This window comes from Anopheles funestus, chromosome 2RL (assembly GCF_943734845.2).
Source record: "Anopheles funestus chromosome 2RL, idAnoFuneDA-416_04, whole genome shotgun sequence".
Lineage (NCBI taxonomy): Eukaryota > Metazoa > Arthropoda > Insecta > Diptera > Culicidae > Anopheles > Anopheles funestus.
In genome coordinates this window covers 88059462-88083231 of record NC_064598.1, presented here as the reverse complement: position 1 = coordinate 88083231, position 23770 = coordinate 88059462, and the positions used below count along the sequence as shown (strand labels likewise).

At 43.0% G+C, this 23770-nt stretch overlaps 1 protein-coding gene across 3 annotated transcripts; it reads left to right on the top strand.

The window, feature by feature from the left end:
- The first annotated feature begins 87 nt into the window (after positions 1–87).
- On the top strand, positions 88–23393 carry LOC125762879 (dual specificity tyrosine-phosphorylation-regulated kinase mbk-2-like). Of its 3 annotated transcripts, none has more exons than XM_049425462.1 (3): positions 88–563; positions 1876–2358; positions 13981–23393. In XM_049425462.1, exon 3 carries the CDS (start codon positions 14224–14226, stop codon positions 17383–17385), a length of 3162 nt encoding a protein of 1053 aa, XP_049281419.1. In that variant the 5' UTR covers positions 88–563; positions 1876–2358; positions 13981–14223; the 3' UTR covers positions 17386–23393. The 3 variants fall into 3 exon arrangements, with proteins under 3 accessions (XP_049281419.1, XP_049281418.1, XP_049281417.1); XM_049425461.1 differs by having other exon boundaries at positions 1817–2358; XM_049425460.1 differs by having other exon boundaries at positions 90–2358.
- The last annotated feature ends 377 nt before the right edge of the window (positions 23394–23770 follow it).

Below are 23770 nucleotides of genomic sequence, written 5' to 3'. Positions count from 1 at the left end.
AACATGTCGACATTACGTACAAAGTCGACCAATATGCTGCACCATGTTTGGCAATGCGTCGCTTGGGAATTCTATGCTGCTGTCAAACGCTTGTCAGTAGGTACACCAACAACAACACCAGCAACAGAGTAGCAGCAACCGAGAAAAACGCATGCAAAGTGGCGTTGCCAGCAGCCGTGAAAATTAAAAGAAGCTGAATTGCACCCAGCATTACGAATCGCACGGTGTTGTGCTGCCGTGTACGTGTGATTCTTGTTTTCCGGTGGTGCGTGCGTCTCTCGGAACAGACTGCAGATACATTAATCGATTTGCGGAGTTTGCTGTACCGTCGAACTACAGTTACAAGGCAACTGTGATGTGTGTGCAGAAAACCAAGCATCAGCAATGGGGTTAAAAAAACGGTTAACAGTGGTTAAAGTGGAGAGTGCGTGCCGACAGTAGCCAAAGGGTTAGCAAATGATGGTTCGATAATGCAAAAAATCGTCCTGCAGTGTTTTCCATAAAGCTGAAGAAAATCATCCCCATTTCCTCGCTGAGTGAGGCCTGAAATCCGTTATCCTGTGGTAAGGATTCTCTACACAGTGTGTATATGTGTGTGTGTGTGTGAGTGTGTTTGTGTGCGTACACGTGCGTGCAAGCAACAGTGCGTGAGTTTTTTCGTGACGAGGAGAAAATCCATCACACAACCCCGTTTTTTTTCTGACGACGGCATTGCTAAGTCGATTGTTCGACGGTAGTGTATGCGTAGGAAAAGGTGCTGCGAGTGTGTGTGTGCGTTTGTAAAACGCATCGTCTTGCAGCGTAGCGTTTATGGTGTGGTTTGTGTGTGTGTGTGCGTGCCCGTTTGGTAGTGTGTGCGTGTGGACCGTTTGACATGCAACGAAGAGGAAGCCAAGAAGTGGAGAAGCGAAGAAAGTGAAGGCAAAGCAAACGTGAAAGAACGATGGCAGCAGCAGAAAACGGTCTGGAAGATTAGAGGAAAAATTCAATGAGAAGAAAACGCAAGAGAACCGCAACAAAACGTCTACGGCAACGATGGTGGCCACACTCGCGATGCTTTGTGATGTTTAGCACCAGGCCAGCATAAACAGGCATCACGGCGTACACGACAAATCGCAACAAACAAAACAACAACAAAAAACATGTAATTTTGTTTAATGTAACACACCACCACCAAGAGTGTACCAGGAGGGAAAGGCTTGTCCATATTTTCTTGTTCGTCGAATTTTGTCCGGAAACCTGTTTTTTTTTTTTCATTCTAAAAATTGTTCAGGGAAAAACCCCCCCCTCCACCAACCGTTGGCACGTAAGCTGGCACTGTGTCTTTTACATGAAAAGTGCGTGCAAAAAAAAAAGAAGATCGTTTTCTTAGTAGGCCAACCTGCTCTCAGAGTGCTGTTGGCTGACGGAAGAAGTTTTGACATTCAGCAGACGAACCACGCATACACACGTACGGGTTCAAAAATCCAACCAAAAAAAAAGGAAAATTTGAAGTACAGCTGGTGTGCGTGTGTGTATGTGTGCGTGTGTGGTGAGGAAAAATCAAAAGCCAGGAAAAGTGTGTTGTAAAAAGTAAAGAAAAAAAAGCGCACACACACACACGCGGTTCGAATCAGCGAAAGAAAGTGGAGAAAAGCAAGAAGAGTTGGTGCCGATTCGAGGTTTGCGGAAGCGTGTGCGCATAGTTTGTCGGTTTCTCTCTGTGTATGTGTGCGATTTTATCCTTTTTGGTGGTGCGTACATGGTGTGGTGGATCAGGTTGTTTCCTGGAAAATCGGTCAACGGTGTGTGTTTTCTTTTTGTGTTTCATCTTCAGCACACTCTCTTTCTGCTGTGTGTATTGGGTCGTCTGATTTTTTGTTTGCCTGCTAAAAGGGCTTTTACAGCTGTAAAAATCATATCAAGTGCTGCTCGGCACAAGGGTAAATTACCTGTGCCGTATAGTGTGTGTAGTGTGACCTACGTTCGATTCTATTTGTTTCTGTGCTGCTGTGTATCCTGTCCGCAAACACACACACACGGGTCATATTTTTGAAACACCGTGGGAAATAAATCAGTGCCGTTGGTGGTAGAAGGATATTCGTTCTTATGGCCCATTTTCCCACAACACGGGTATGTGGAAGCGGCGGTTGCTGCGGTGTACTGCAAAACGAAGCAGTATAACACAAATCGCCGTCAGAGCGATATCTGCAGCGAAAAGTCAATAGCCAAGAAGCAGCAACACAGCGGGCAGGCTGAATCAGGATAGCCATCCAATAAAGGACACACAGATAAAAAGCCGAAGAGAGAGAGAGAGAGAGATAGGCGAATGTAATAGAAGCGGAAGAGCGAAACCTGCCGTGTAAAAATGAATGTGATGTAAGTAATGTCAACTGTGACGGAATGTAATGTGAAAACTGATTCTTATTATACACTGAATTGCAAAGAAATTTTTTTTATTAATTAAAGTTCCTGATAAAAGGATCACTAAAAACAGCAATAAGATAGCGATAAATATTTTAACGTAATAGCAAAATTAATGTTGCGTGTTTTATGAACAAAATCTCTATTTCGTAATATTCTTTTCCCCCTGCATTCTCATATTTAGTTTTTATTTATAAAAAAAAAAAAAACAATTTAATTACTTTGCCCCAGCTTCCTGTCTCTACTTTGCATTCGATACTGTGTGCCTGTTTGCTGATCTTTCCACTTTGGTCCAAGTAGCAGCAGAAAATTCGATTCAAGAAACTGATGAAAACATCTCCCAAAAGCAAACATCAACAATGAGAAAGAAAGAAAACTGGACGGTATAAAACTAACTCACACACACACACAAATAGGCGCGCCCCATAGGTGCAAGCTGTGCGTGTGTGTACCGCCAAGGGTTACCATGAACCCCACCCCACACACCCTCCAACACAGGGGAAGATTGTGCGCCCCGTTGCTAATGTGTGCTGTGTTGCTGTGGCAATGGTGTTGTGTGCTGTTGCCTTTTTGAAGAAATCCCTCCATCCGCGATCGGATACACAGCATCTGCGGCTCTAGTCAGACGATCCGAAAGGATGGGATATAGAATAAAAAGGGAAGAAGGTCGAAAGGCCCACCGGTTCATCATCGGTCCAAAAGAGGTGGGCTGGGTGGGGGGCCAGAGCGTGGGGGTAACGATTGGAGAGTGTTTTTTTTTCTGTTATTTTATTTTGGTGTTGCTACAGAAGTCTTTTTCGGTATCTTCCATTTTTTGACGTTCACATCTTAGCTTAGAGAAGGGGCGAAGAAGAAGAAGAAGTAGAAGGGGGTGAGGGGGGAGAGGGTTATGCTGCCCGGCGGCGTCTCGACATTGGATCCATCCTGTTTGGTTACGTTCTCGGCACCAAGTTGGGGATGAAAGAGATGTAACATCATGTAGTTTCCCCTTCGTACATATACGATCCTGCTGCTGTGATCCTGTTTATGTAGCGGCCACCTTGTCTTTTCATTGTGTACTTGGCGTTTCTGCGTTTATTAACTCTTAAAGTGCGTTTAGATTGAAATAAGGAAAATATTTATACAATTATGTTCATACAAAGTTGTATTTTATAATCAAAAAGACTTGGGTTTTTACTTTATTATTCATTACTGTCAAAATGATCATTTTTGGCCAAATAATTGAATTACTATAGTATAGAGTGCCGGTTTTCAATGCATCTTTTTGGGGAAAATCATATTCATAAAAAGCCTCAATGACAAGTTTAAAAAAAAGTCTCTTTAAATATTTAGGAATATAAAAAAAATTGAGAATCTTCAGAGATTTAAGAATATTTCATCTCTAACATTCAACTGCAAGCAAAACAAAGCTCATCTACAACCGACTATGCCCGGGATAAGGCAAAGTACAAGGAGGAAATGCCTTGTAAAAATTCAGCCTTTCGAGACTGACAGTACGGCGGTAATAACTAAATATAAATAAATAAATAAATACAGGCGTCCCCCGAGTAACGACCCCTTCGAGATACGACTATTAGCAGATACGACGATTTTGATCTTGACAGTTGACAGTTATTATTTTGCTCAAATTGTCGGTTTTTTTTTAATTTTCACCGGCAACCGTTAAAAAACATGGTCTTTGCTGAATATAAAAATTAAATTGTTGGAATAAACCTATACATTCTTGATAAATATTTTAAGGAAATATTGAATAGATATTGAAAAAATTAATTAATATAGAATTCAAAACGATTTCTAGGTTACTTTTTTCCTCTAGAATATTTGAATAAAACTTTCGACTACCTACATAAACGATGTATTCTCGACTTACGACGATTTCGACTTACGCCTTGTTTTGGGCTCTTTTTTCGGTCGTAACTCGGGGAACGCCTGTATTAGTAATTGTGCAAGAGTTACCAACTTGTCATCAGTTTGTGATCTGTGCAGTAATAAAGTGAATTGCAGTGTAATAAATTTCTTAAATGCAGCAACTTCCCCATTGTTATCGAGCGCATGTCATAAGAATAATACCGGACAATCAAAACATTACTGTTTTCTATCGAAATGTTCACAATATGATATGCAGGTAGCAATTAACAAACTGTATTGCTATTAAATGCAGTTATGAATTGTTTAATTTTAATACATCAAACCGATCGCCAAGAGAAAAAAACGAATCACGAACTGCTTCTTCAAGGGTTAATCGTTTAGAATCCGGACGCACATTTGTTCATTCTGAGAGAGAACCACTTGAATGCGGGAGGCGATCGGGCGAACGCTCTATAGTTACTTTTGCTGCTGCTGCTGTTTTGCTGCAGTTAATCGACGATGAACATCACCCCAGCATTCTTCTCTCACTCTCGCTCTCTCACACACATCCCGCTTTTCGGTGCATCCGATCGGGGTGCAATGTGAGTGCAGCCCTGTTTTCACGCTAAGCCTGTTGCGTGTGCGTTCCCCGATCTCGCGCTTCTTCGCGGATGTATCTGTCTGTGTGTTGATGATGATGATGCTAACACAATGCCATATCGTCTTCGCGGTGAACGGTCAGTCAACCCATCATATCGTGGGCTCTCCTTCATGCGTACGATTTTCTGTCTCGTTCTATTTTTCGTTGTTGGTTTTTTTTATAACTTCAAATGCGCTGCACTTGATTCTGCGTCAGTTTGCCGACGGAGGGGGTTGCTAGAGGGATGAAATGAAGCCAACATATGAGTTTGGAGTTTTCGTGTACATCGATACACATACACAATGCCTCGTTGATCATTGATGAAAAGGGAGAGAGAGAGAGGGCCTTTGGGAGTTTTTTTTTTATTTTTTTGCTTACTTATGTGTGCCGGCAATGGAGTGGAAAGAGATGTGATTCCATTAAAATAATAATGGATATTGCAGAAGAAGGAAACGCGGATCAGCTGCAAAACTGGGAAGAAGATGATAAGAGAAGAAGCCCAGCAAGCATAGCACAGCGGAAGGAGAAGAAAGCACAACATTTCAAAATCATTGAGCTATTCGATTTTTGGCTTCGCACAATCACTCGCCACAGACACGCACACACACACACCCACAGTGCCAATGATGATGATTATCAAAAAAAAACGGCGAGGGAGCCAAGTCTTTTGAGGTCCATCAGCCAAACACTTCCCTTCTCGCCTTGTGGGAGGCATTTGGGAGCATATTTAAACACAAAACAACAGCAAACCACCGCACCTCACCGCCCCCTCCCCTCCCCTCCCATCTCTTATGATCTAGCCGGGGGAACCGATCGATTGGGAGGGGGAAAAGTTCATTCTCCGCAAATTAAATCGGCGAAGGATGGGTTTCAATGAATGAAATCAAATGCCCAATTACCGAAAAATGGTTGGGCCATATGAAGATCTCACCCACCGCCCCTTCCCTGGTAAAGGGTGCTGAGAGTGGGGGAGATGGATAACAAAGAAAGCTAACAAAAAAAAGGGCTTAAACAGTGGCCGATCATAGTGCGGACGCACCGGGGGTAGCGGAAAAGCCGGTGAAATTGGTACGCATTCCGGCAAAGGGTTGAGCTGATTTCAGTACGGTCGGCATGGTTTACGGCCTGCTGACTTTTTTGTTGTGTGTAGTGTACGGTAGCCAAAAATAGCGTAGCTACGCATGTTCGTTCAATCGAGGCGCAGGTTTTTTTTTGGGGGGGCTGGCACAGGTTGAAGGACGTAATGGTTCATGCAACATATTTGAAATTTCAATGCAATTGCAGGTTTGTTGCCACATTTATTTTTTTATCTCACTTTTTACTCTTTTTTCATCTGATAGTTTTCAAATATAAAGAAAAAACCCGCTTAAACTCGCTTTATACTCGAAATGGTTAACTTTTTTTTGTCGGTGGGACTTTGTATTTGTCATATACTATGAGCAATTTTTTTTGCTACTCAGCTGAACGATTCTGTTTGCGACTTATCCGAATGGCTTAGAATGGATTAAATTCATTGTACTGCATGGATAATCGGCTGACTGCTTAATTCTTCCCCATTTGCAAAGGAAGTTGCACTTTTGCTTCGTACACCGATTTGAATGGAACCATGTGAAGCCGTACAAGAATCGACACGGAAGGTGGCCTTCCTGGCTGCCTACACGGATAGAAACCCCATATGCGGTTAGTTTGCACGTTCAATTTAGAGCACGATCAGGCGGAAGAGAGTAACCAATACCGCAAGAAGCTGCGATTAAAGCGAGGCAGCGAGAACACTCCGATCAGAGCTTCTTTAATGTGATGTTTCACTTGCATCTTCCCTAGCCAACCAGTCAGGCACAATGTTTTCGGGCGATGGTGTGTGCGTGGCTCCATTCGTTTCTTGTTCCTAACAAAGCGAACCGGCCGAGCTTTGTGGAGGCCTACACATTGTGTGCATGAGCTTTGCGGCGTCTTCGCCCCGTTTGGTGGTGCGTTTTTGTTCCGACACTCTTTCAACACGCAAGTTTCCGCATACGCAGCGCCAGTTCATCGCACGATCGCACGACGACGACAACAAGCGTCCACCATCGGGGCGGGAATGCTGTTGCGGTTTGCAGGAACCGCACGCACGCACGTACGGTGACTCAAAGTGTTTCGGGGGCAAACGGCATATTTGTCAAGGATCTTCAGGTTTGTCCAACACCCTTTTGGAATCAAAACAAACATTGACCATGGCATCATTACTGTAAAAAAAACATTCAAACGATCAATGAAATATTTAAAGAGTTGTTAAAATCAGACATCTTCAACAGCAATAGCACCAACCACTAAAACATCAACAAAGCTCATTCACAACCGACTATGCCCGGGATAAGGCAAAGCGCAAGGAGGAAATGCCTTGTGAAAATTTTACACACTTTAGCCTCTTGAGGCTAACAATACGGCTAAAGTTGCCGTAAAAATTAAATATAGTATAAAAAATCCGTATCCCCTTAAGGAGGTTGTCGTATAACGGCAAAAACGCTGGAAAGGATCGGACTTGTTGTAGGAAGATGGACGGTATTCCGTCATGTTCAGCTCTTATTCCTTAATATTAAAGCACAAAGCAGGGACTCATTCGGCACGAGACGTACACGAGCACAGCGATTATATGGATCAAGTGAAGTCGAACCTGTTGCAGATTGGATGCAGCCTTGGATGGAGGACCGCATATCCTGGAAACAGATTGACGACCTGGCCATGTATTTGCGACGTGCTCAACTTTGAGCAAGCCAACCAGAAGTCAAGCACAAAATGTTATGCGCCTCATGTGCGACATACTCAGAAATTCGAAACATGTGTATCTCCACAAATTAGTGATGGGTAAATCTTCAATCTTCTCGGAGTCGGAGACATTCTGGAATGTATGCAGGAGCATCTCCGGCATCATTGACGACCTGAAGGAAAGGGGCAGGAAGGACGGTCGATCGGTTCAACTAACTGCGGTCGCCCACTAACCGAACTTCAATCCCAAGTTAACTCTGAAGTATTCTTTTATCAATTCCGGAGTAATTGTTCCCGAGTTACTCCGGATTAAACCGGAGTTACTACGGAGTTTAATCTGGATTAATCCGGAGTAATTACTTCGGAGTATACTCCAGTGTTTATACGTCAGAGTCGGAGTCGATTCATGAATCCACTCCAGAGTTCCCACCACTATTACAAACGTGTATTTCGGGAGCTTCCCTGCATATTCAATTCTTCCAATTCAATTCTTTAAAAAATCGAGAGAAAGCTCGTTATTTTTAACCAGTATAGCTGCCATTGATACCGTACGATGCGTTTAATCCAATTCACCCTTTGCCGCGTCTGATCATACCCGTTTGACAACCCTGCCAAAAACGGAACCCTTGCTTATCGTTGTGTTCGATTTTTTTTATGTGGTTCATCGGCCGCGGCTTTTTTTTTTGCTTTGCGTTCAGTTTGTTGGACACTTTTCATGTTGTCCAGGGTGGTGTTTCGTATGGATGTGTGTGTGTGTCCATTCGACCCCCATGGTCATTCATTAGCCGTAGGACTGCGGTAGCAAGTAAAGCAACAAAAAGTACTCTTGAGCAAACGAACGAGCAAAACGAGACCAATTATATACGAAGCTGCTACCACGTTTTTCTTCGGTGTTTTGTTTTTTTTTTAAGTTTTAATTTAGTTCGCAAGTACGCGGTCATTTTCCGGCTGGTTAATGGTGGATGGCATTGATTTTAGGGTATGTTTTAAAACATAAAACAGGGATAGCGTGATGGTGTGGTCAGGTAGGGCAGGTCGTCCTACTGAGTACGACACACCAGACTCAGTCTGTGGGGCGCCAGGTTTATAGGCGAGTATTTATAGCCGAACCCTATGGAGGATCTTTCACCTATGATTTTAATTGAGTTTTTTTTAATGGCTTTGCCCACCCCGCGGTTAGACTTATTTCCTTATCAGAAATTAAAAATAATCCTTTATTTATTTATTCCTGTATATAATGCCATTCGGGTGACTAATGACGTACGGATTAAAAATATTTTTCCCCCGCCCCAGTGGCTGGTTGTGAAGCCTTATCAGTCTGTTAGGAAGTAGCAGGCATAGTCATTCCATGTCAAACCCATCATACAGTGTGTAAGCTACGGTTGTTGACGTGATCTACTAAATCCGGGTTTCGGAACACATGCTCAACATATCGGGTATCAAGTTTTGAGCCGCTCACATTTCACACCATATCGTTACAGTGCCCCAACCGGGGGCCCGAGCATTTTGAAGCGAAAATTTGTGAAACGGCAAAGTAACAACAACAAAAAAGTGAATGTCCAACGGTGTGACGGTCCCATGAGCTGGAACAAATGAATACCAAAATGGTTAGTGGTCAATTTTGTCGTCCATCGCACCTTGTTAGCTTCGGCCGCGGGGCATATCGATCGATATGCATTAGTTGCATTTAGTGCCAGACGGTGTCACTCCCATTGCTGCATTGTTTTGTGTTGGACGTTCTTCGGTCGTCTCACCAGCTCGTGGGGATCGCGTGCCATTTGTGTAAAAGATGCTGAAATGTTCCATATACCATCCGCAAAGGGGGAAGAAAAGAACACTACAAGAAAGCATCAAATAAAAGTGTAGACATTCGAGAAGAATGACGTTATAGCGCATGCAAAATAAAGCCATTAACGTCGTACGAGTTGGGGAATTTCCAAAACAAAACAAAAAAAAGTGTCTCAAAAATTGTACAACGAACCCAAACCGGGGAAACTGAAATGATGAGAAAAAAATGTAAATCATTGTAACATTTAAAACAAACAGATGTGCGAAAAGGTGTGTTAAAGCGTAGAAACAAACAATCATTATTATTTAAAAAAAAACGTTACACGAGATTAGAAAATGAGGCAGAAACTATCAAATGATGGTGAAATTGAAGCTTTTACTCGATCTGTTAAACCGATAATAATGTTTTAGTTTTTTTCTTCGATTCAATGAAATGTGATCATTACTTGATCGTTCGCAGATCGCCATACTATGATGCATGGTGCGGTGTTTGCAATTTTTAACGAAACAAAGAGAGAAAATACACACACACACAAAACATAATGGACAAGAAGAAAAACGGAGAAAATTAGCACATCTTACACACATCCCTTAGCTATGCAAGAAACATCAAAATTCCACTCATTAATCGTGTTCCGTACGATTCCGTGGCATTGAAATTTAGCACCACCGGATGGATGTATTTGGTTCATTGCCAATCAATCGCGCTGTCATTTTGACAGCCCGTGTGTGCGGGGTCACACAACGTGCAAGCAAAAAAGACTGCAACTTTCACGGCGTTCCCGAGCGAAAAAGAGACTGCGACTACTGGGGAGGATGGAAAGATAAATAAAACAAATCCAGCAGCCGACGTGACACGCGGAGTGCGCCCGAAACGTGTGAAGGACACGTGCGGTCAGTTGTTCGAGATTTGCACGAGATGTTTGTTGGGGTTGTTTGGGGTTGTTTTTTTTCTTATTGCTTCTTCATCTTTATCATCTTTAATTTGTTTCAGCGTGAAATGACGACGACGGCGGTTCATTGCCAAACCTTCGGTACGGTTCACCTGAGGTTTGTTTTTTTATCTTCCCACTCATCCCACTTTGTCTACTGAGAGAGACATAAAAAAAGGATTTTGTCAAAGTGGCAAAAGAAAAAACCCTCCACCAGGTCAGTGTGTGGGGGCGCCCTTTTGCGAATGTCTCTTTGGAAGACGAGCGAAAGAATGCAATATACGATCTGTCATGTCGATCATGAAGCTCAAATAATATTCTTTGTAATTTTGCTTGCTTAATAACATTTTAATGAGTAATTTTAAAAGATTGTTTGGTGTCATTTTTGTGACATGCCGTACACACACTAGCCTTGTGATTTATTTTTAACGCAATATTGGTTGAGACAAAAATGGTTGATTATGTTGTACATTTATTAACTCGCAACAAAAAAAAAAGATTTGTTCATTTCAACCCTCCAAACCGATTGTTCAATTTCCTTTACTTTGGGAACGGCATTTCCTTCCGGATCGACCACACACACACACACACACACACACACACACACACGTACGTTTAAAATGTGAAACATCTCAGTTGCAATCATAAAAAATTAGAAACCCTCAACAACCGACAGCCACTGGGCCCGCCCATATGCAGACCAACCATTCGCGGCACGCAATAGTAGAACACCGAACGGGAACCGATCGCGCACTGCAACCCCGTGTTGTGTGGTGGACAGACGCAGAGCTTATTACTACGCAAAGAAATAGAGCGAACAAGTGCTAGCAGGCAAGGGAGCAAAACGAATGGGAGAAATGTAATGCGTACCCCTTTGATCAGCACTGATTCCTGCCCTAACTGGTTGTACCCCAGGGCAGGTCTGTTGTGGGTCTGTTTGCGGTCTCTTTGGGCAGTCCGGGAATCGAACGGTGTGCAATATTAGCTTGGAATGTTTGGACAGTTTGCCCACCAGGGCGGTGGATAGGTGTTGACCCGATGTGTAGGGATACGTCGATCAGAACAGTCATAAAAGATCATTGCATTTTATTGATATTTCTCCAAGTTCCAAAGGCATGGCCTGGCCGTCCTAATGGAAATAAAAAAATCGTACATTTTTTCTTTGCTATGGGGTGATGACGGTCCGAATGGGATTTGATGCTCAGTTATACCGAGCAAAGACCAGCGTCGCTATCACATAGACCAGGAGTCTCCAAACTACGGTCCTCACGAGTTACCCAGAGATTGGCTCTCAGCTGTGGCGAGCCCTCTTTACAAATAAATACAAAGATATACGTAAAATGGTAAACCAAGATCTATAGTTGCTCCTCAACAGAAGAATACAAAATCCAAAGTACTGCAAGAACTGCATTAGAATGTGAAGATCGATTGAGTTGAATTTCCTTTTTTTAACAACTTCTTCCGTTGTAACATTAGAACCGCAAGAGACCTGACAGTATTGGGTTTCTCCAGTTTTGGGATATCCAGTTCTGTGGTCGTCGCTACTATATAGAACACCAGATTCTCCGAATCTGTGAGGATTTATGAATCTGTGAGGAATATTGAATCTTTGAGGATTCATGCATCTGTGAGGATTATTGAATCTTGGAGGATTCATGCATCTTCAGAATAGAGATTCAGAGTCATTAATTCAGCTCAAAGACTAATTAATTTCCTATGAGTAATTAGCACAAGGTAGTTCTATTACTCAGTAAGGCACTAGACATTAGAGATGACAAGAAATGCGCAATAAGCTTTCCTCAACTCTTCAATATTACGGATAACATTTGTTATGAAACCCCAAAAAATATCGTTTAAACTCACTTAAGCTTTCTAATTGATCGCTTTTAGTGTGGCTTTTCTTCAATGCAGACAAACCGGGCAGATGCTGCAAACCCACAGACATTGCACACGCGCCGCCTTCTTGATTCGCCTTCAATAACTCGCGCGCGCGCGTACTGAGGTCTTAAAGCCGGAACTCTCCGTTAGACGATCGCGATGTGTGTTTTATGTTGCGCCTCTGTGATCCATCGATAGGCATTCGAAGGTATTCGCTTTGGAAAAAACAACAACGCAATGCCCGGGGCTGTGTCCACCAGAGTAGGTGGTGCCGTTTGGTAGGAGTTCTTGGAGGAGGGTGGAGGAAGGAAAAAAATGAAAGAAATGGGATGCTTCAGTGAATATCGGTAAAGCGTCGCGACTTACGGAACTTTTTTTTTCCTCCTTTATCCTTCCTTCCTCCTTCGGTGTTTTGCGGCGCCGTATAACGCTTTTATTAGTGCTCCCGTTTTTATACGATCAGTTCTTTCAACGTCACCGGTCGTGCGGTTTAAGCAGCGGTCATAAGCAATTTTTCGTTAGCTCTTTAACACGGCCAGCGAGAAAATGCACTCCATCGAATGGGTGGATTGTGCATTCCCGTCGGTTTCTGTTTTCTTTTACCGTTAATGCACGGCTTTATTTTTCATGTTTGTTTTATTGGTTATTTTATGATATTTAGCCTAATATTTCTACACGGTAAAACATGTGGTACGTGCGTAATGTTGCAAGGGAAGCATAATGTTTTGTATGTTAAGCTTTGAACACATTTTCTCCTATTGATTTGCTTTACGGCAAAATTATCCAAAAACACCCATAATTTATCTGTTTCTCCGGGGTGGTGAAATTTGAGGCCATTTTCCAATCGATTTACATCCCTTTTCTGCATATGCTTAGATTGCAATGCTCTTTTGTGGCTTTGAAATTGGATTATTGCCAAATACAGCTTTGCTTTCGGGCATTATGACGCACGGCTTGATTTTACATGTGTTCATCGATTTGATATTTTATTCATCCTATTTTCCACGCGTGTTTGGTGCGTTTAGAAAATTTATACGCTAAAAATTATACTCAAAGTATCAGCCCTAATAAGTCACATTTAAATATTTAAATAAAATACTTGGAACACTTTTTTTTAGTTAAAAATATTAAATTATTTCTAGAAAATTATATAAAATTGTAAAAAAATCGTTTCATACATCATACAATGGATAAAAAGATATTGTATTTTTCAGTTATCTACGACTAATATTAATAACCCTGTAATAAAAACCCCACCAAAAACTCGAATATTAGAATGTATGTCCCCACCTTTTCCGGAAGATCGATTCTGTAGTCCAAATAATGAAAAAAAAAACGAGAGACACGCAAACAGGCAAGACACAACAATTCACCCATCGCGGGTCAAGCCCCATCGTTCGCCACAGAAAAGGGGTACAATTAAACCGATCGAAAACCGTACGACAACTTCTCATGTAGAACGAGATTGTAGTTTTATTGTTTGTTTAGTGACTGACGACTTTATTTGATGTGAGATTAGTTTTCGGTTGTGGTTTCTTTTGTGACTGTAGTGAAATTTCTGCGATCAAATCTAAGTTCCACACAGTTTGTGATAGTTTACGGTTTTAATAGTGTAATATTCGGTTGGCAAAACGTTAAAGACAGTTTTTTGCAATTTAGTGTGAAAATATGGAATCAATTTTGTTGCATTACTATTGTTATAAGTAGAAGAAAAAACATTGTTCTAATTATTTTCCTATTGTATTTTAGGTAAAACGAAGATTTCTCCACAAAAAAAACACGTAAAACCGAAACTCTAGAGTCACTCCAAGAACTTCAGAAAGAATCAGCAGAACGAGTTGCGCAATCTACACAACACTATGACCGTTAATGCTGGCACCAGTTATCGTACGTGTCTTTTTCCGGGTATTATTTGTGTTGCGTCCGTGCGGTCCGTACATCCGGTAGCTGGTACAGCGGCATCCGGTCAACGTTCGGCACCCTCCGAGGAGCATGTTGGTTGCGAGCAGTCGCCTGTTCGCGCACTGTGATGTCGTAGATATGGACTGTAACGCTGGCAACAGTAACGGTGGCAACGGCAGCAACAGTAACGGTGCTAACGGTGGCGTTAGTAACATCTTCACCCGCCAGCATTCAATATCGGGCGGTAACGGGTACGCGTTGCTGTTGGCAAACGGTGCAGCAAGCGTTGGTACGTCGATCGTTCCACCCAACACGATCACCACCACATCGCTCCGGTGCGACAAGGTGAACGGAAACGCAACCTCGATACTGGCAAGCAACAGTATCGGCGGGGGCAGCAGCAACAACATTAGTAGCATCGGTACGGGTGGGCTTGCAACGTTTCAGCCCACGCTGATTGCACCACCGTCGGCAGCACTCAAAACATCCTCCCTAACGTCGTCCGCTATTCTGTTCGGTGGCAGCAGTGGGAATTTGAGCAGTATAGCCGGAAAATCGGGCGGTACACACAAGTGGATTGGATCGCTGTGTGATGGTGCTACCTCGATCGGGTACAGCAGTGGCAGCAGTGGTAGTAGCAGTAAATTAAATCAACAGCTTCACTTCCCACATCCTCAGCAGCAGCAGCAACAGCAGCAGCAGCAGCAGTTGCATCTGCTGCAGCATCAGAATAAACATCATCATCCACATCTGTCGCAGCAGCAGCAGGTTCATTCGCAGCATCATCATCATCATAGCTTACCGGTGACCACCAGCGGTAACAGTGGTAGCAACATGCTCGACAGTCTTACCTTTCGGTTGTGCGATGTGGACGGTGCGGTAAGCAGCACCATGTCCAACCCGAACGGTGCGGCCGGTGGCAATGGTGGAAGCAATGGTAGCACCACGAATGGCAGTACCGGCGGTGGCAGCATCTTGATGGTGGTACCATCACAGGCCGGAAGTGGGAAACAGTCACATTCCTCTGCGATCAATACCGGTGGCGGCGAGCGACATTCGTACGCTGCCCATGATCATCAACACCAGCAAAAGATGGTAGCTGCCGTTTCGGGCCAGCATCACCATCAGCAGCAGCAACAACATAGTAGCAATACTAGCAGTAGCAGTAGTAATAATAGCGCTGCAATAGCAGCTGGTAGTGATGTACCGATCAACTATAGCAAAATGACGCGCATCAGCAAAATGGGACTTAGTGCGGATGCTGCACATCAGCATCAGCATCATCATCACCATCACCATCATGACAGTTCGGCGTCGGTATCGATATTACCTACATCCTCTTCCTCCGCTGTGGTGCAACAGCAGCAAGCCCTCCACAAGCAGCAGCTGCACCATCTGCGTAGTGCGGTCGGTGGCAGCAGTGGCAATGTGGCGAAGGGTAACGATGCTTCCGCGGCTGCCAGTTACTGCAAGGTAACACGCATCGGTAACATTACGTTACTCGATCCGGAAGATCAAACGATGCTGCAGTCGCACATGCTGGGAAACAGTAGCAACAGTAGCACCACGGGTGGTAGTAGCGGCGGTAGCAGCAGCAACAACACGATGAAGAAAGACGAGGTAAGCCTAACGAAGGTGGCAAAGTTGGGACATTCGGTCGATCAGAAGGTGTGCGATTTGCAGCAACATTTTCTTCAGCATCATCAGCACCAATTGCAGCAAATGCAGCAGCAGCAGCAGCAACAGCAGCAGCAGCAAGGAACACAAAAGCAACATTCTCAGCATCAGCAGCAACAGCAGCAGCAAAAGGAACAGGGTAATGGTGGAGAGGAAGTGCGAATAACGGAGAGCTTAGCACCGTTCGAGGTGTTGCGGTTGTACATGGACAAGTTGACGCAGTACGAGCATCACGAGATCTACAACTATCCGCGCATTTACTTCATTGGTGCGAACGCGAAAAAGCGACGGGGCGCCGGTAATTCCGACTACGATAACGAGCAGGGTTCGTACATTCATATCGCTCACGATCATATAGCGTACCGGTACGAGGTGCTGAAGATCATCGGCAAGGGCAGTTTCGGGCAGGTGGTGAAGGCGTACGACCATCGGAACTTTCAGCACGTGGCGCTGAAGATGATCCGGAACGAGCAGCGGTTCCATCGGCAGGCACAGGAGGAGATACGCATACTGAAGCACCTGCGGGCGCAGGATCGGTACAACTCGATGAACATCATCCACATGTACGATAGTTTCGTGTTTCGCAACCACATGTGCATCACGTTCGAGCTGCTGTACATCAACCTGTACGAGCTTATCAAGAAGAACAAGTTCAAAGGGTTCAGCATGCAGCTGGTGCGCAAGTTTACCCACTCGCTGCTCAAGTGCCTGGACGCGCTGTACAAGAACAAGATCATCCACTGTGATATGAAGCCGGAGAACATACTGCTCAAGCAGCAGGGCCGCTCCGGCATCAAGGTGATTGATTTCGGATCGTCCTGCTTCGAGAACGAGCGCGTCTACACGTACATCCAGTCGCGGTTCTATCGCGCGCCGGAAGTAATTCTCGGCGCCAAGTACGATATGGCGATCGATATGTGGTCGCTCGGGTGTATCGTGGCGGAACTGTACACCGGGTCGGCTTTGCTGCCCGGCGAGGACGAGTACGATCAGATGGCGTGCATTATCGAGCTGCTCGGGATGCCACCGCTGAAGCTGCTGCACAATGCGCGGTGGCCATCGCGATACTTCGCGTACGACGGGGACGACCAGTTCCCGCACTACTGCTCGCTAAGCTTCCGCGAGGATGGCCGGGAAGAAATACAGGGCAGCTATAGCAAACGGGGCCGTTACCGTGGTGCGCCCGGGACGCGCGATCTAGCGAAGGTGCTGAACTACTGTGACGATCTGTTTCTCGACTTTGTAAAGCACTGCCTACGGTGGGATCCAAAGCGGCGCATGACACCGCAGGAAGCGCTCAATCACAACTGGTTCCACCGGATGTTGCCCCAGTCGCCGCAGGTCGTGAAGGTGGTTAGCGATGGAGGGTCCGAATCGGCGGCCTCCACGACGGTAAGTACCGGCACGACGGCCGGCGGTAGCTCGTCCCATTCGACGGCCACTTCCATCAGCAAGCAGCTCAGCTCGTCGATGGTGAGCGGCGGTGGCGGTGCTGTCGGAATGGATACCAATCCCGGTGGCAGTCTTGCGGCCGCCGGTGCGGTCGGTATAGGTGGGATTTCGATGGGATCCTAGCAGAAGAAATCCTTACCAACATCCGCTTCCGTGGCAAACGCTTCCACCGGAGGTATGCCGGTGTCGTTGAAGAAGGTTTCATCGGCCCTATCGCTACCGGCCGGCAGCGGATTTACCGGCATCAGTAAAACATCTCCAACGACCGTGTCTTCGCTACTGTCATCCGGTTATTCCAGCTCGATGATAACGCTTGCCGGTTCGCTGCAACAGTCAACGTGTCAGCGACAAGCGACATCGTTGCAAGCACTACTCGAGGGAAGAATATTGGCCACCAGCCGTACGGTAGCATCGCTAGGGTTAGATTCTGCCTCAGTCATCCACGGCAAGAGTGTATCGAAAGGTGATAGCGAGCGAAGAAGACATCATCAAGCTACCGTGTCCGACCATCATCCGTCAACAACGGCACAGCTGGCGGCGCTAGCACTCGGTACGATGGACAGTAGCAGCAGCAGCAATCAGCAGCCTCCTGCGTCACATCATCACAGTGGTCCCGCTAGCGGTGATTTTGGTACCAGTTCCAACGTACAACTCACCAACGAGAGCAACGGCAGCAGCAATACCGTCTCCACAGTTCCATCATCGTCGTCTTTCATAGAGTACATAGGATAAATTAAATCGCTGACAGCGCACACAAGGGACACACAGCCCTCCGCACTTTTCGCCGAGGGGAAGGAACGCCGTGCGCACCAATGTTACGATGTGAATCAAGCAGCAGTGAGAACAAAAAAGGTTTTGGATAGGTTCGGATATTGGACATTCGAACATTTTTGGGGAATATAGATAGGTAAATTGGATGTGCATCATGAGTCTGATAAGGATGGCAATGTCTAGGCGTTTAGGAGAATTTCTCGTTAACTCACTCACTAGCAGATTATTAGATAAAAACTGAAATGTGCAAAACGACCCAACACGGAAGCTTTTCGTGTTACTTTCATCAGTAAAGTAACGCTTGACTTTTAACAGAGAATTGATGGACTTTGTTCGATTATAGTAACAAAAACTTGTGCTTTTTTTAAAGTATGAACCGTACGTAGTTCATGCATGGCTATTTTTAGTTTTTATCAGTCATTTTCTCACACGATAGAACCGGTATCAAATCCCATTCTGATAGGTCCCCCATACGAAGGAAAGCTAGAAATGGCAGACTAAAACCATCGAGGGAAAAAGGTCATTTTTTGTAATTTCTTAGCGGGAATAATCAGTCTTACATGCAAAAGGGATAATTCAAGCAAAAGATGCAATTACTTATCGATCATTTGTAAATGAACTGAAACTGTCTATCAAGGACATTAACTAAATCATCTTAGTGTTTACAAATCTCGTTTTTTTGGCTCTGCAACCATTTTTAGGTTTATTTAGCCGCATTGTACCCAGACTGTCCAAATAATATTTTTCCGTAAAGCGGTTTAGACAAATTGATTTAGAGGAAAGCCGGGTTGTGGTGTCCAATGCGAATGAATCGGCAAAGACATGTGTTGCAATTGATCATATCTTGCACGGCATGGTTTGCGGAAATGGCAAACGTTACGGGATGGATGAGTATCAGTTGAATCTTAAGCATGTTAGAATAGACGCGAGAGACTGGTTAAAAATTAAATCAACCTATTGTAGCAAATCGTCGTGTGGTAATCAGTGAGTGAAGCATTGTTTGGAGAACGTACGCAAGAAATATCGATAGTGTGTGTTGCTTCGAAGTGCAACAGTCCGCTACAGTGAACCGATACCAAAAAAAAACCCTATAAAAGTTGTGACGATTTTAAACCGATTGACGATATAGTACTGGTGACATGAAGCACTTTGGGGGGACGAGGAATAGTGCGCTTTAGTGATGTGAGATACAGCTTAAACTGAAAGCTAAGGATGAGATAGAAACTAGATAGAAAGCACCAGCCGGTCAGCGATATCATTTAGATGTGGTAGATACGGTTATTTTTTGGAAGCACAGGTTGTTGTCAATCATTGTCCTAGAGAGGTGAATTATATTCGCTGCTTGGTAGCAAAATTAGACTGAAGAGAAAAAAAGGAGGGTGTAAAGGGTGAATGTTATTAGTCGAATTCCACTACTACGAATGCTTATCATCCTAGCTAGAGCAAACGTGTAGGAAAATGGTTAGTTTATTTTAGTCTAATTCATTCCTAATCGCTCCGTGCTGTTTCGCACAACAAACAACTCCGGCGGAAGGGTTTTGTAAGGGTGCAACATAAACAACTCTACATGGAATATACTTTACAATCATCAACCGGCAGAAAAGGTAAAAAAAAGGCATGAGAGCATACTGAAGAAAACATTCACACCCACCCCGTAGGTGGTTAGCTGGTCTCATTTCTTACTTAGGATTAACCTCAAAATGCTCAAAATATTATCAAAATCAATCACTAACTACCCCCCCCCCCCAACACATACACACACGCGCGCACACACACATGGTTAGGATATGTAAGAGGAGCAAACCCCGGTAAAGCGAAACAAACTGCCAATTAACGTTTAGGAAAAATGGTAATAACACATCTTAATATGACACGTAACTTTTGATGATTAATTCCTCCATTTTCTACCATTGTACAAAAACGTAAGGTGTGTGTGTGTATAGGAAGCGCTTATGCATGAAACCTGTAATATGTACAGGTAATAACTGCATTGTGCAAGAATATTTAAACACCACGTGTACTATTAACTTCGTGGTTTGCCAGCAATAATAGATTTCGTATTGTTTGTGTTAATAGAACATTTTTTCATTTTGCGTGTGCGTGGGTGTGTGCGTGTACGTGTACTGTGCCTCTGTTTGTAAAGCGGTTTTGTTGCTAAATAATAATCAACAGTATAGTTCAACTTTTCTGGGCAAACCTTGGATCATCAAGGCCGGGATCATATTGTTTGCACATAATGGTACAATTAATATGTTTTTTGATAGTCCAGATGCAAACAGCACAAGGATGTGTAACCAAATTTCGTTTGTTTGCTAGTACACAAGCGCAATATAATATAATCGCTGCTAATAACGCTCCATAACTGAACGCACCGATATGATAAACCGCATGAAAACACCCCTCCCTGAACTGGTATGATAGATGATGTGAAAGTTTGAAATGACAAACGAAAGCAGCAAAAACAAGTAGCGACAAAAGAGCACCCGCAAAGCATACTGATCAAATTATACTTTTAGCCAGAGCCTAGGCATCATATAATAATTCCAGCCGCTTCGTGAGCGAATGAACGTGTAAAGAAATATTGTCTGTATTGCTGTGAATGTGAATATGTGTGTATTGTGGTGTGGGAGCGAAAGATTTTCTAGCGAAACCTATGAAACTATGAAATCAAAAGGACTGCACATTGTACTGCTAATAATAGTTAATAATAATAACGCTCTAGCGGATAGATCGTCGGTGAGAAAACCACCCTTCCTTACACGAGTGGGTCGGGGCGGCAAATGGAATAGTGAAATTAAAGACGGTGGCAGATGAGAGATGTAAAGAGGAGCTACAAAAGAACACTCTCACGCAATCGGTCTCGCATATGTCGTTCGACGAGTGCATCTCAAAGCTGTAGCTGAATGTACATCTCAATCACTTTTCCCCTATTAGGCAATAGTGCATTAAAATTAGCTGTAGCGACACGTTAACACGTAAAACCCCTTCCAGCGTACGTGTGTGTGTGTTTGTGGAAAAAAAATGCATCGAATAGATGATGTTAATGCGAATACGAATGTTTATAACCGTAAGAGACAACATTAGCTAATTTAGGCACGGACAAAAGGCAATTTGTTTGTACGTGCAAGATAAAAGGTATGTTACTAAGCTAAGAAGCAAAATAAGAAGAAAAAGATTGTAAATAAACAACGGTAGGATTACTTTAGTGCAAATATTTCAAGAAAAAAAAACACATAAAGCAAAACTAAGCAAAAAAGAGGAAAACAAAATATTGCACACTGCGCACTGCATGGTGAAGCTGTATGCAAATTAAATGAAAAGTGCATAGACAGAACAAGAAAGTGCGAAGGAAAGAGCAAAAGCAAAACAAAAAGTAATTAAAAGCCTTAATGTTTAAACAACAACAAAAAAAAAGACAAAAGTTAGTTTAATCAAAGATGTGACAAGAATAATCTCAACGAAACGAGGGACAAAACAAATGTGAAATTAATGCGAGTGGGGGAGAGTGTACAATACCGAGATGACGAGAATTTGCGTAATCATTTAGCTGCTTATCTCTTCCTTACACTGTGTTCGTGCTATGGATTAGAAATTAATTTCAACAAATGGTAACGAAAAACGTTTTTTTCCTCTTCTCTTTTTTTTCTCTCTCTGCTTCGGTTTCTATGTTTTGTGTTGTGCACTTTAAAAGCACAAAACAAACGTAACCGCTGACAGAAGAAAAGACATTTATAACCGTTCTCTATTGTGATAACTAACCTTCTTAACGTTATCTTGTGTCCGATTGTATCTCGAAAACAAACGTCTAACACATTCGTTCGTTCTTCAGCTCACACTGCCTAAGGGATGATTTAGTTGTTTTGTTCTTTGCTCACAAGAATGTTTATCTTTGTACAAAAGAAAACGATCAGAACGATTACGTCAGATTCCAATTTACGAAGAGATTAAGCTACGAATTGTGTTCTTTTTCAATACCGTTTTTTCTTCCACCTTTTTTTTTTTGTAAATGTCTAGCTCGAATACACCTATTATAAGTTAACTATTCAACTACGTAGAAACAGTATGATCTTTTGCAGCGTGATCTTTAGATTTGTATGTGCATTAGTTTAAGAATTAGCATTTTAATTAAACACATTCATTTGCCGGTGTGCTTTCGTTCCATTACATCGACTGGGCCAGGACTGCTGGACTCACAGCATATATCGTGCAACTGTACTGAGCAAACGACGAGTTGCTTTTGTGTATTCGCTTATCGTAAATTAGCAAAATTGTCCTTCAAAGCACTGTCTTTTGATTTCGCAAACTCTCCGGTTAGTGTTTAATACTGTACATGTGTTGATGCGTGATCGTTTTTTTTTGTTGGCGACTATCGTTTTGGTTCTTTGTAAGATTAAGATGCTATATCGTAACCCACTCATGTGAAAAGCTCTCCGATTTTAGGGGAGTTGCAAATTTGAGGTGCTTGCAATGTAACGAGTGTGTTGTAAAAAACAAAAACATCCATTAAAAAGGTGTGATGAACGTAAAATTCCTGTCCCAAAACAAAAGTACGAAGATATTGAAAATACTCTATAATCATGAAGCTACGAAATTGTATAGAAAAACATAAGTACATCGTTGATTTTTGATACCAGCACACACACACATCCACACAAAAAACATAAACCACCCCTTGCGAAGAATTGTAATCCTTCTAATTTAAAAGGGTCGATGAAATCGCACATGCCTTAGTTTCGTTTTGCGTTTTTTAACGTCCTTGTTGCGTTAAATATGAGGGAAGAGGGGGCGGGTGGTTGCAAAAAAACTGTTGCTTAATTGCTTTGTTAATGTTGTTGAATGCACTACTACTGTTTGGCTGATATCTACTTCTAATACTACGACTAGAACCACTACTATTTAACTACCGTTTTTGGCATACCTGTGTACGCAAACGAGCACAATGGGCGCTTGAAACAATGGAAGAAATCAGTTAGAATCGACGACAAATATCGAAATTAATCAACCAAAAACATCTTCCCAACATTCAACAAAAAATGGGCGATGTGTGTTTTGCACAAAACTATCAAAAATTAAAATTCTGAAGTGCACCAAGTATCATTATCGCGGCCATTCCTAACTGAATTTTGCATTACTTGTGAGCAGTTAATCATTAGTTGATCATACACACCCTGGATACACACTCAAGAGAAGGCAAACAAAAAACAGATCATTTTGAAAGTGTTAAAATTTAGCAAAAACAACCCCCGATACGCGCACAGATAGCAATATCAATCCAAAACTATGTTAGAGAAAAAAAAAGTTTACAAGTAAATTAAATTGATCGTAAGTCAACAAAAGCTACCGTTTTTGGATAGAATGCAACAAAATCATAAGCACATACAACAAAGAAAAGCAAACAAACACAACAAGATGCAATTTGCTAATGTTACAAACAAACAAACTAAACAATCCCAACTGATCATGCAATAATAGTAAAGGGGTTTAGAAATGGACATAGAAGCACTTCAAATGCACCAGAGGCCCGCTAATGGAATGAAAAGACCAAACTGCAACCAGCAATCAGCTTTGAACCGCGAAAAAAGCAAAATGTGTTTTGTGCATGTGCACAACAACACGTGATTTGGAATATAATGCTAATGTTTGTTGGAAAAGCAAACAAGAAAAAGGCTATTGAATGTAGCGAAGGAGGAAGAACAAAAAAATGAATCCTTTCCAGAAGGGTCGAACAACACAAAAC

Excerpts from the sequence above, each read along its gene's own strand:
- LOC125762879 (XM_049425462.1), top strand. The coding sequence starts at position 14,224 with ATGTTGGTTGCGAGCAGTCGCCTGTTCGCGCACTGTGATGTCGTAGAT.